The 12,101-nt window shown below is 34.9% G+C and overlaps 2 protein-coding genes across 9 annotated transcripts; one reads left to right on the top strand and one right to left on the bottom strand.

Moving 5' to 3' along the window:
- The first annotated feature begins 481 nt into the window (after positions 1-481).
- LOC133822390 (squamosa promoter-binding-like protein 2) lies at positions 482-4,596 on the top strand. 6 transcript variants are annotated; one of them, XM_062254708.1, is made up of 8 exons: positions 485-727; positions 1,395-1,464; positions 1,583-1,680; positions 1,776-2,063; positions 2,256-2,975; positions 3,187-3,320; positions 3,474-3,737; positions 3,860-4,596. In XM_062254708.1, exons 5-8 carry the CDS (start codon positions 2,293-2,295, stop codon positions 4,213-4,215), a joined length of 1,437 nt encoding a protein of 478 aa, XP_062110692.1. In that variant the 5' UTR covers positions 485-727; positions 1,395-1,464; positions 1,583-1,680; positions 1,776-2,063; positions 2,256-2,292; the 3' UTR covers positions 4,216-4,596. The 6 variants fall into 6 exon arrangements, with proteins under 6 accessions (XP_062110693.1, XP_062110691.1, XP_062110692.1 ...); XM_062254709.1 differs by having other exon boundaries at positions 482-727; positions 1,583-2,063; positions 2,251-2,975; XM_062254707.1 differs by having other exon boundaries at positions 482-727; positions 1,583-2,063; positions 2,211-2,975.
- A 942-nt stretch (positions 4,597-5,538) lies between these two features.
- Positions 5,539-10,552, bottom strand: LOC133822391 (ranBP2-type zinc finger protein At1g67325). Of its 3 annotated transcripts, XM_062254712.1 has the most exons (10): positions 10,396-10,552; positions 10,094-10,139; positions 9,737-9,852; positions 8,755-9,025; positions 8,277-8,347; positions 8,011-8,062; positions 7,814-7,923; positions 7,268-7,292; positions 7,027-7,178; positions 5,539-6,766 (listed from the first exon to the last, which is right to left on the bottom strand). In XM_062254712.1, the coding sequence occupies exons 1-10, from the start codon at positions 10,402-10,404 to the stop codon at positions 6,764-6,766; spliced, it is 855 nt and encodes a 284-aa protein (XP_062110696.1). In that variant the 5' UTR covers positions 10,405-10,552; the 3' UTR covers positions 5,539-6,763. The 3 variants fall into 3 exon arrangements, with proteins under 3 accessions (XP_062110696.1, XP_062110694.1, XP_062110695.1); XM_062254710.1 differs by lacking the exon at positions 5,539-6,766 and having other exon boundaries at positions 6,773-7,178; XM_062254711.1 differs by lacking the exon at positions 5,539-6,766 and having other exon boundaries at positions 6,773-7,178; positions 8,761-9,025.
- Positions 10,553-12,101: the final 1,549 nt, after the last annotated feature.

The raw sequence follows: 12,101 nt of genomic DNA, 5'->3' as shown, positions 1-12,101 counted from the left end.
AATATATATATACAATTTTTATTACAATAAATTTGACCCTTGTGGCCTTGAACATTTATTGCGGCTCAGTTATTAGAGTTGGACAAATAAATTAGTCTAAGTAGTGACACATAAGAAGGCAATAAAAATGTTTAGATTGTGAGAAGTGCCATAAAACAACTTGATTTAATAATTTAATTGTACTTGCCATATTAATGTTTACCTAAAAAAATTGGAAATTTAACCATGAATGAGACTTTGAGATGTCACTTTTCTTGGGTAAGAGAGAGAGAGAGATAATAATGAAAAATGTTGACCAAAACATAGTGAGTCAAGTTTGGAAACGAGTGGAATCGGTTGGAGGAAGAGCCTCCCAACCCAACTCAGTTTTGGCTTGGGTTGGGGTTAGCTTAGCATAGTAGTAGCTAGGTAGGCCTAGCATTAAAAGGGTAAAAAAGGCCAATTTTTTTTATTCCTCTTCTTTGGTGGTGCGGTGTGTGTAAGTATTAGTCCTGCGAAAACGGCCAAAGAAGAAATGGGCACACACAAAAACGAGTTTGGGGATGGGAATGGGAAAAAAAATGAATGGGAATGAGATAGAAAGAAAGTGATGGTACGTCTACACCACGCAATAACCATCCAAACACTCATCATCCCTCTTCTTCTTCTTCTTCTCTCCTCTTTCTTCTACAGTGAAATTTAATGTCAATCCAAACATAGCATCTGCCATTTCAACTACAAAAATCAAGTAAGCTATCAAAATCTTATACCCTTTTTCATGTATATATTTATTGCCCCTACTCCTTTAAATCTCAAATTCCAACACGTAAAAGGAAAGGTTTTTCTTTGATTTTATTTTAATAATTGTTTTGGGGTTTTTTATAGTTTTTTTTTCCTTTAATCGATTTTACTTGACAAAGGGTTCTCTTTGCGGGGCATGTGATCGGCGAGGGTTTGATTCTCACTCACTCACTCACTCATTACAATCTGGTTTTTCATTTATTGAGCTTGATTTTTCTATATCCAAGCTTTTCTTTTTATGAGTATTATATAAATTTATATTTAATCGGTTGGTGGATATGGTACTTTCGGAGAAGGATGAAACAGTAGTGGCTTTTAATGGGTTATTTTAATTTTGTGTTTTATTTTCCTAAAATGCCTAATGAAATAAAATCAAAAATCTTTTGTTTTCTCTCTCTCTCTCTCTCTCTCTAAGGTCGATTATTGGTGCTTATGATTAGGTGTGTGAACTGTGAAGGTTGTTTATGTCGATATTCAGTAACTTAATAAGAAGGGATTTGTGGGTTTGTTGAATTTTTTACCGATTTAAGGGATATTTTTTAACATTGGTTTAATAGAGGCCGTGGTGGGTCTGCTTCAAGTACCGGCTTTGATAGATTACTCTTTTGATGAAGGTCTGAAAACTTGCTGCTACTGACGACTTTGATAATTGGTAATAAGTGAAGAGAGAGAGAGACTGAAATGGTAAGTTCCCAGATGGGGTTGGTTAGTAACTGTAAATTTTATTTCCATTGTAGATTTTTTTTAATAAAGTTGTGTAAGTAGAAATCTGAGCTTGAAAATCACCTTATAACTGTTGCAGGGAAATGGGAAACACTTGCCATCTTTACTGGGGCTAAGTTTGATTGTGTTTTTTGTGAATGGTGGGACTTGTTAGGTACCGGAGTGAGAAAGTAATGGGTGAGATATCTATAACCCATTTTGTGGACCTTGGGATTTATGTAACCAGCTTTTCTAGTATTTGGCCATCATCAAGCAAAGAGGTGTTTTTGTAGGGTTATCTTTTAGTTTGGTGAATTCTCTTCTGAAGGGTTTCTTACAACTTTCGATTCTGAGAGCATTTTTACAAGGATGGTTAAGGCAATATTTATGAGCTTCCGAGTAATACTTCTTCCAATGGGATGCTTTGTTGATCTATTTTCTTAGTGCAATTTTTGATCTTTGTCTCCATAGCTTGAGCTGTGAATTTGGGCAGATCTGAGCTGGTATTTGGTGTTTGCCTCCCATTTATGTTTTTCCTCTGAACCAGAGATGGCCATCGATTCCATATTGTGAATTTGAAGGTACTATGCCAATTCTTTAATATTTAATCTATTGTATTCTCATAGTTCTATCTTTGATGTTTCTGAACCTCGTAATCAACGTGTCTGGCCAATATATGCTACATTATGTTGATATTACATATAAAAAGTCGGGTTAATGTGTTGCAGCATCTGACTGACATCAAGTTTGCTTTTCAATTTTTTGGAGAAAAGTGGGTGAAATCAATTTATCCAAGTTCTGTTATCAGCGATGGAGTGGAATTCAAAACCTTCCTTGCTGTGGGACTTGGAGAACCTTTTTGAATTCGATGCAAAGGCAACTGAAAATCCGAAGAAGCTACAATTAACTGACTGTGATATCGAAGGAGATAGAGGAATTAGCTCTGGATCTCTCCATTCACCTGGGGAGGGTGGGGGGAGTGCAGGTTCTGGCTCTGATTTGGGGCATGCTTCATCAAGGAGCTCTATTTCAGCTTCCATCAATTCTTCTTCAATTGGGGAAAGCAAGACATCCAAATTCACTCTTGATGGTTTTGAACCTTTTTCAAAGGAGTTGATGAGTAAAAATGAAGCAAACAAAGCTCAACAATATGGATCTTCTCCAACACCTGACATTTCTGCTGGTTCTGGTGAACCGTTGCTCAGTCTAAAGTTGGGCAAGAGAATGTACTTTAAAGATATATGTTCAGAAAATAATGCCAAGAACTCTTCTAATTCTGTAGTGTCGATGTCATCTGCCACAACGGTGAAGAGAAACAAGTCCAGTTGCCAGGGTAACCTTTCCCCACCACGCTGCCAAGTTGAAGGCTGTAACCTGGATCTCTCATCAGCCAAAGATTACCATAGAAAGCATAGAATTTGTGAAAACCATTCCAAATCTCCTAGGGTTATAGTAGGTGGTGTGGAACGCCGGTTTTGTCAGCAGTGTAGCAGGTAATCATCTCCAAAACACTATTTGTAAATCATAAGCTTAAGAATTCCAGGTAACTTGTTTGGGATATATGGTAACCGATATGTCTTCTTATCATCACTTATATTGTTCTTTATTCCTTAATACTTTGCATCTGACAACTAGTTTTATGTTCAGTCTTTCAAATGATCAGTGTTGCTCACTAATATGAGAAAATGCTTTTGAAATGTCAAGGTTCCATGGTCTGTCTGAATTTGATGAGAAAAAGAGAAGCTGTCGCAGGCGTCTTTCTGATCACAATGCAAGGCGTCGTAAGCCTCAGCCAGAAGCCGTCCGGTTAAATCCAGCAAGACTTTCTTCACTGTATGGTACGAGTTTCATGCTCTTTGTTTCTTTTCATCTCGATAACATGGAGTTCAATTGGATGAATATTTTGGTGGTACAATATGATTATGCAAGCAGAATTGGTACTTTACCATCAGTCAATTTAATTTTTGCTTATTTATGTATCCCGTCTGTAGATGAGACACAGAAGATGAGTCTTGTGTTTGACCAAACCCAGCGGCTCTATTCGAGGCATGCAAATTTAACATGGGATAGCCATGATAGCTCCAAGTTCGGGCACACAAGGGAGTATTTGTCGAGGCCTGCAAAAACAGGAGCCGCGGCTGGACAGCTTCATTTGTCCAACAATGATCAAATGTCTAACAGCATTACCATGCTTTATCAAGATCCCAATGGACTAACACCGAATAAAGGCACTGTACCTGAGGTTCACCACCCAGGTTTGATTTCGATCCCTGCAAGTTCTGCCTTTTTGATCACTAACATTGATTTGGACTTCACAATTATTTTATCATTTTGATAATTGTTAAGAAAGTTATTGATGCAAAATAAGAGTTTGCAGGCTTTGAAGAAACTGCGGTATCTTCTGACGTAAACACATCTCAGGATCTTCATCGTGCTCTCTCTCTTCTGTCAACTAGTTCGTGGGGTTCACGCGAGACAAAACCTGTTTCTCTTGATACTCTCAACAACTCTACAAACAATAGCAGCATGGTTCAAACTGCAGTGCATCCAATTTGCCAAGGCTTACCTATGGCTTCAGAGTACTGGCAAACTCAACACCAACAACCCACCATTGATGCTGCATCATCACCTCTCTCCCATCATCAGCGCAGTAATGGCAGCAGCCAGTTTCAAGATCTCCATTTATTCAAGTCTCCCACTGAGTCTGGATTTTATTCCTACCAGTTTAATTAAATGACTACTCTCTCTTCACCTATCAAAACTTTCAAGTGGTGTTTTTCGTTTGTAGTCTAATAAGGGCAAATATTTTACATGCTTTATTCCTGCCGTACATATCCAAACTCTTTTCCCCCCTCTTCGCCTTTGAAATATGCAGAAGACGGTTCTGTGGCTTTTGTTGGATTACATTTAAGTTCTCGACCGTACAATAGTTGTAGCATTTAGCATGCTCATTAATGTCGCGAGCTATTTTACCAGCCACGAGCCTATTTATTTTGTCATTGCTTTTATGTACTAGGGCCAAATAGGTGAACATGACTTTTCACTGCCTATGTTGCCAAATTTAACATTATAGTTGTTGAGGTTATCAATGTCAACTGTTCATCGTTGCTGCTCGGTTTCTGTTTGGTTTTCCCTCTCTACTTTGCTAGAACACCCGTCTGCTTAATTTTTACTTTTGGTCTTTATTACCAAAGCCCAGCCTGTCGAGTCTCCTGATTTAAGGTACTAATTTTAATTTGTCTCCCTAAAGGAAGCATATCCTCTAACGAAAGAAAAAGAAAAGAAGGAAGAATATTGTGTATGCTTTACTTTCAGTCTATTTAAATTTAATTATGTTTTGCTACATCACCTTTTCAAAACAATTATTACTTTTGATAAGAATTATAGATTAATAAATACCTTTTTAGGGTGTAAAATGAGAAAGGCAATTAAAATTAGAAAGAAAAATCATTGTGGTCATAGGAATACTAGACGTCTCAATTTCGAATACCCTTCCCCAAAGATACAAAAAGTCCTCAATTTTCTTTATCTTTTGCTTGATTTAAAAAAATATATATTCAAATTTGCTTTTATTTTTGGTATCTAAAAATTGGGAACGTTTCATAGTTTAGCGTAATAATTACCGTAAATATATTATTGTTCATCAGTACCATGTGGGATACAGGAGTTGTAACAAAATTCAAATATATACACTTGATTGGGTACATAATGTGAATATTAACTTGAATGAAAATGCTTCCTAAACTAAAAAAAAAAACGTTTGAAAATGGCTGCTGAATATATTCCGACAAGATTGCGCCCCGTTCGAAGATTGAAAACTCAAAAGAGTCCAAGGTCAATATTACCGGCTACAAAAAGCAATTGCTAAATTTGGCTTATGTGCCTAAGAAAAATATATATTTTTTATAATACATTGAATTTATAGCATTAAATTTTTTTGATTGAATTATATATCGAAAACTAATGAAGGACAAGCTCGGTTCTTTTTCATGTTTATGTTTTTCAAGGACAAAGCTCCAAACTTGCATGCGACAAAAGGGGGGATACCAAACAACACATATTCTCTTATATTTATTTCAAGTCGCAAGTTCTACAAGCAACCAAAGCCAATGGAATCTTCACATACCTAATAGTAATACGTGCAAGGATGTTGACATTAAATTGACAGCACATGCACAAATAATGAAGAAAAAAATTGTAACAGATCACTATTTTTTTTTGAAAAAAAAAATCTAAATGGAGCGCACGAAGTAGAACAGCCCTGTAAATATTTTCATTAATCGTCTGCCAACAGCTTATAACTCAAACCAACTGCTTAATAGACTTGATACGGGCCCAAAAAGAAAAGAAAAGAAAATTGCATTCACCAACACCATTTCCGAGGATGAAAAAAGTTAAGTTAAGATGGTCATATTGTGTTACTGTGGTTGACTAAGTGAAGTTAGAAGACGGTACCATAATGAGGCTATATGTTGAAACTAAGCGCGATGAGTTTAATGTTAATATCAACTTACACTTCGGTAATTCGCGTTGTTGGGCTATTATTTAACTAGCAAAGAGATTGGGTTTTATGGATGTACGAGAAGAGAGCCAACCTGTCAAACTCTCACTAGTACGACAGTACTAAAGAGAGAGACCATGACATTTGATAAAAAGGAAAAGGATGAACCAAAAGTCGAATCACACAGCTCAATACACTATAGACACGACCCGTAAGACCATACCTGGGCATCCACCACCACCACCAGATCACACAGACAAAACAATGGGAAGAGAATTACTTTCAGCCCATACATATCCTATGAGCAACTGACTAATCAGTAATTAAATTAAATCAAACTTGGGTTTATCACCTTCTGACAGAAACACCCACTAATCTATTTCTTAAAGAAGGGTGAAGAGATTTAGGATCAATGAAAACCAGAAAAGGTAGACCACCTTAGCAACCTTTAAGATACTAGGAACATTTCTAACATGCACGGCAATATACCCACTAGAATAGATGAGTAGATTCTAAAAGTACATGGCCTAACTATTAAAAACCAGAACCAACCTGTAAATATTTTACCAGATCATACTGGCTGACACAAGATGCATTGTATGATCCACAAAGATCACAAATACCATTGCAGTTAATACAACAACTTGACACATATCATGAGAAGGTAGAGTAACTTGACAACCGCTGCAACATGAGGACGACAAGACTGACTTTCAGACACCCAATTGAGCAATGCTGGACGACTCTGGACCTTCTCAACCCTCAAACATGTTCTAGAACTCACTGGAACAGTAGATAATTTTAAATTAAAGGATGCAACGGAGAGATAGGAAAAGAAAATAAGCTAATTCAAAAGCCATCAGGGAAAAGATATACAGAGATCTAAAAAGAGCAAAAATGTGTAACCTTAGTTGATCCCTTAACCTGAGTGTGAGTAGCTTGAATAGAATATAAAATATTATACTGTTTATGTAATTAACAAAAAGCCATAGCAGCTTCAAGATAGACGAGGCTATACATAAAGAGTGTTCGACGCAACGAACCTGATCATTTTCATCTGGTGTGGGAGAAGGAGACTTCGTTGACTCAGCTGGTTTATCAGCCCCACAGTTCTGTCTGTTACACTTGGTTCTGAATGGATAGTTTATGTTATTGCATTTCTCACACTTCCAGCTACCTTCTGGCATCTTTTGTTCTGGAAATGATGCAACAAGAAGACAAAAAACTTAGATTTACATAAGCAAAAAGCTGTTGGTTTGATGGAAATTGAATATCGGCACTTACTTGAATTTTTGTCAGACTTTGATGCCTTCATTGCAAGAGAAAATCAACATGTTATCAGGCAAGTTTTAAATATATATAAATATAGAGAGCGACTACAGTGCATCTACTTTTTTGACAACACCAGTGCAGCCAATTTGTGTTTTCTACACCTCAGTAATTTTTTTCTAAAATTTTTTATGACAGTAAACATTGTAATTATTTAAGACAACCTGCAAATTTTCAAGAAATTCCAAATAATTTATCGTGCCGAAAATAAGTTTCAAACAATTGACTTTAACACACATATACAAAAAAATAAGCATGTGCTGTTTGAATCATGTTTTCGGTACCATAATTTATTCAGAATTTCTTGAAAATTTGTAGAATGTTCTAGATAGTCACAGTGTATACCGTCATATAAAAAAAATAGGATTATATCTATTTAGGTACCAAAATAGAAAAAAGATGCATCGGTGTTGTCAAAAAAGTTGATGCATTGTATTTAATCCCTATAAATATATACATATATCAATCTTAAGCATAACAAAAAAGAGAGTGCAGACAGACCTGCGATCCAGGCTTTGGGGTATTGCATTTTCTCATGTTGCAAACAGTTCTAAATGAGAAATTAATATTTCCACATTTTGGGCATGTCCAGTCATTATCACGTGTGGCATCTAAAATGTGGAGAATTAATCAATGAAATCTTTTAGTGATGAGAACTAAATAGATAACTACTTTCACGTTCATCCTAAATGACTGACCTGCACCCTTCTTCTGTAATTTATCATCGGGAAAAAATCCAGGCCTTGGCCCCTGTTAAAATAAAAAAAATAGCATACTCATAAATGTATCCCATATAAGCCAAAATGAATCCTCTGATTCAGAATAACAGTGTAGCAGAAGTTTGGCGTCAGATAAATTGATTTTCACTACCATCTAAAGCATTTAAGGCCAAATTGAATTCCAGCACATACAAACCCAGTTCCAATTCTAATAAGTAACAAGAAGAATAAACTTCAATACGCACCATAGCTGCATGCCCCATGGGTAGACCTAGTCCATATCGATCCATCATTGGGGGAATACCATACATCCCACCTGTAAGAAAAAAAGGATTCAGACACCAAAAGCAATAAGAGAAAGAAAAGAAAAATCTAAACATCGTCAAGACACTAAGAAATCAGGATTTGAAAGGGGCAAGAAATTGTCATCTACATCTTTCAGATTGCGACTTGCAACCTCTGAGATTTATTGATACCAGAGTAACTTGATCGCTCAACTCAGAAAATCATACATAAGGTTGGGTTATAAAATGAACTGATAGAGTTATGCTATTCCTTATTGGAGGTTATAAAATAATATACACTATAGCAGATTAAATATATATATATTGTACGCATTAATTAATTAATTAATTAATAAAGGAACTAAAAGAAACTGTAGTTCTTAAAACAACAAAGATGCCTAAATCCCCCTCTCTTTAAAAATAAAAAACACATCATTACCATTACCCATCATTGATCCACTTGAATATGGTGGTCCAGATAAATGCAAAGGTCTGTAAGGGCTGCCTGTAGATAATCGGTTGTTGTAGTTGTAATGATAAGCTGATCCCCCAGAAAATGGAACATCATAAGGCGGAATAGATGAACCATTAAAGAGAGATGGACCATAGGGTGGGACGCCAAGATACATCGATGATGGTGCACCAGAACCCATATAAGGAGCAGATGAGGAGTAACCTTGTGGGGCTTGGATAGGCTTGGCAGCAGATTTCTGGGAAAAACAAACTTACACGGATGTTACACACTTTGCACAAATTGGAACAAGAATAGCAGAAAAACAAACAAAAGAAAGTAGAGTACAAAAAAAAAAAGAGACACATATCCAAAAGGACTTCTATTCTACAATAAGGGCAACAACATTATCACCCAGAACAACTTGCATGTACACTAGGTTTTAGCAATTTAGCACAATACTTGGTATTTCCCAACAATTCTAGTTTCCTACTTGCATCTCTTTCTCTCTTACAAGATAAATATTCCTGTAGGTATTTCAAAACGAACGTCAATAGTGCTCTCATCAGATTTACAGAGGGATAGGCACAGTAGATTAAATAAGGTTTAAAATGAAAACGTATATGTTGGCCTTCTTAAAATGGGGATGGGCTCGGGAATGTATATTTATTTGACCCTATTTTGAAATGAGGTTGGTAAAGAGATAGATAGCAATGGGTACATCAAGATTCGAAAATAATTCTGCACCAATCATCATTTAACACTCCTGCATATGATTATACTTAAATTCGTACATCTTCCTCTTTTAATTAATATATTTTAGTATATAAATATATATTTACAAAAGACATTGGTTCTAAAAACCCTGGTGTATCACTGGTTTCTTCGAATATCCAACTGTTTTATCAATAACCTCCTATGAAAGAAAATATTGGTATTCAAATTATACTAGTTTAAACTAATCTCTTACCGAATTATGATCCGCTGGCCTTGGCTGAGTGCAATTACGCATATTGCAAGTTGTCCTAAATGAAAAGTTGACATTTCCACAGCTAGGGCACGTCCAATCATCTTCCCTTCGACTACCTGCAAAATTATCAATTGCAAGTTCACACCAAACACAAAACAACTCGTAATTTAAAATTCAACTAGTAATCAAAATCAGAGATCACAGAAAATGTTCTCCTCATTTTCCCCAATCAATTTCAGGTACTCTAATAAAGCAATAATACTGAAAGCAATCCAAATGCATTGTTTTCCATAGAATATAAAACTTTCGCAACAAAAACAACGCCAACATATATTCATAAATATACATATAATATACCATCAGTTCGAGCACGCTTTGCAGCTGATGAATTTCTGTTATCGACCTGAAAAAATTGAGAAATAAATAAGTCCAAAGAAATTAACTAATTCCAGCTCGTAAACCTAATTCTTTGTGTTTTAACGGCAGCTCGGCATCATAATTGGCCTCCCAGCAACGAATGAAAAATAAATTTATCAAAATGCTGACAAATTCTTGATCGAGTTAAAATCAGATTAGTTCCTCAAACTAATTTCAAGAAAACAATGAAAATAAATATAAAAAGAGACTGAAGGAATAAAGCGAAGAAGAACGTGAAGTACCTGAGACATATCGACGGCGAGGTGGAATCGGAGATGGAGATCTAAGAGCGGATTTGGGCTGCGAAGTAGGTGATTATTGTGCCCTACTGCTACTCAAACTGAGAGAGAGAGAATCGATTCGATTTGAGGCTGGAAAAGGTTTTAGCCCATATATACGGTTAGTTCTGTCCGAGTCCCCCCCTTACTCATACGCTGCGTTTTAATCCTTTCCTTTTTCGGATTTAATATAAAATAAGGATTTTTATCTTCCTTTTTATCCTTATTATTTTTACTCATGTACTCATATTATAAAAAATATTACATTTAAGGACTTAAGTTATTTTTTTTACGGCAAAAGTACATAAGTTTAACTTTTACATGTACTGTTAGTACCTATCGTTACCATTTAATAACAAAATTAACGACAAGTACTAATGATACAAGTAAAAGTTGAATTTTGGTACTTTTGCAGCAAAAAAAATGTACTAAATTTAGATAACTTTGGTATTTTCGCTGCAAATATTATTTTTTTCATTTATTTTTATTATAAATTCATAATCTCAAAAAGAATAATAAACCATTAAAGTCTAATTTTTTATTTTATTTTAAAAAATATGATAACAATTATTATTTTTTATTTTGATTATATTAAATTAATATTTTAAGATAAAAATTGATTAATTTTTTAGAATAAATAAAATTAAATTTTAACTTTATTTTAAATACAAAAATTGGATATCTTTCTTTTTATTTTAATGGTTTATTATTCTTTTTGAGATTATGAATTTATAAGTTTATAATAAAAATGAATGATAAAATGATATTTACGGCGAAAGTACCTACTTTATCTGAATTTGCACTTAAGTATCTAAGCTTATTTTTTTAGCGGAAAAATTACCCAACTTCAACTTTTACTTTCACTGTTAGTACCTGCCATTAACTTTACCGTTAGATGGTAACGACGGGCATTTACGGTGCAAGTAAAATTTAAACTTTGGTACTTTTTCCATCAAAAAAATAATTTGGGTACTTAAGTGTAACATTTTGTATAACTTAGGTACTTTCGCCGCAAATATTTATTTAGTAAGAAAAGTCAAATTTTTATAAGTAAAGCTCCCAAATACTATTTCTAATATTTGTTGACTGATGATTTAGCCAATGACACAGAGTCACTAAAACGATAAAGATTTATAAGCTGAATGTAAGAACTAAACAACCCAATGATTTATAGTGGTTCGGCCCCAGATCTTGGTAATGACCTACATCCATTTAGTGTTTTTATTGATGTACTCTGAAACTTGCGATCAGCAAACTTAGGTTCATTGAGTTTCACAAGCTCCAAAAAATGATACAAAAGTCGTGTATAAAAAACACTAGCTTTCCTGAATACAAATTACTGCCTCCCTTTAAATGAATAATTTGAATCTTATTTATAAGCTCCAGGATGCACATATGGGCTGATGGGTTGTGTGTAATTTTGTTACAAGCATATTTGAATAATAACATAAATCATAATCTTTACACATAAATATGGTCAAATATCTTTAAAATATCTGTCTTATAACTGTATTTAAACTCGGGTGTCGTTACTGGGACCAGACCTGGTCGTACATGTCAGCACATCTTTTGTCGTATTATTCAGCATCTTTCTTGAATCTATCGAGCTGCTTATACTCTAGTCGCTGGTTGGCCCAAATGTAATCACTAAATAGTCACGTGCAACCCAC

This window comes from Humulus lupulus, chromosome 3 (genome assembly GCF_963169125.1).
Source record: "Humulus lupulus chromosome 3, drHumLupu1.1, whole genome shotgun sequence".
NCBI lineage: Eukaryota > Viridiplantae > Streptophyta > Magnoliopsida > Rosales > Cannabaceae > Humulus > Humulus lupulus.
The sequence above is the reverse complement of the archived record's forward strand: the minus strand, read 5'-3'. Positions and strand labels throughout refer to the sequence as shown.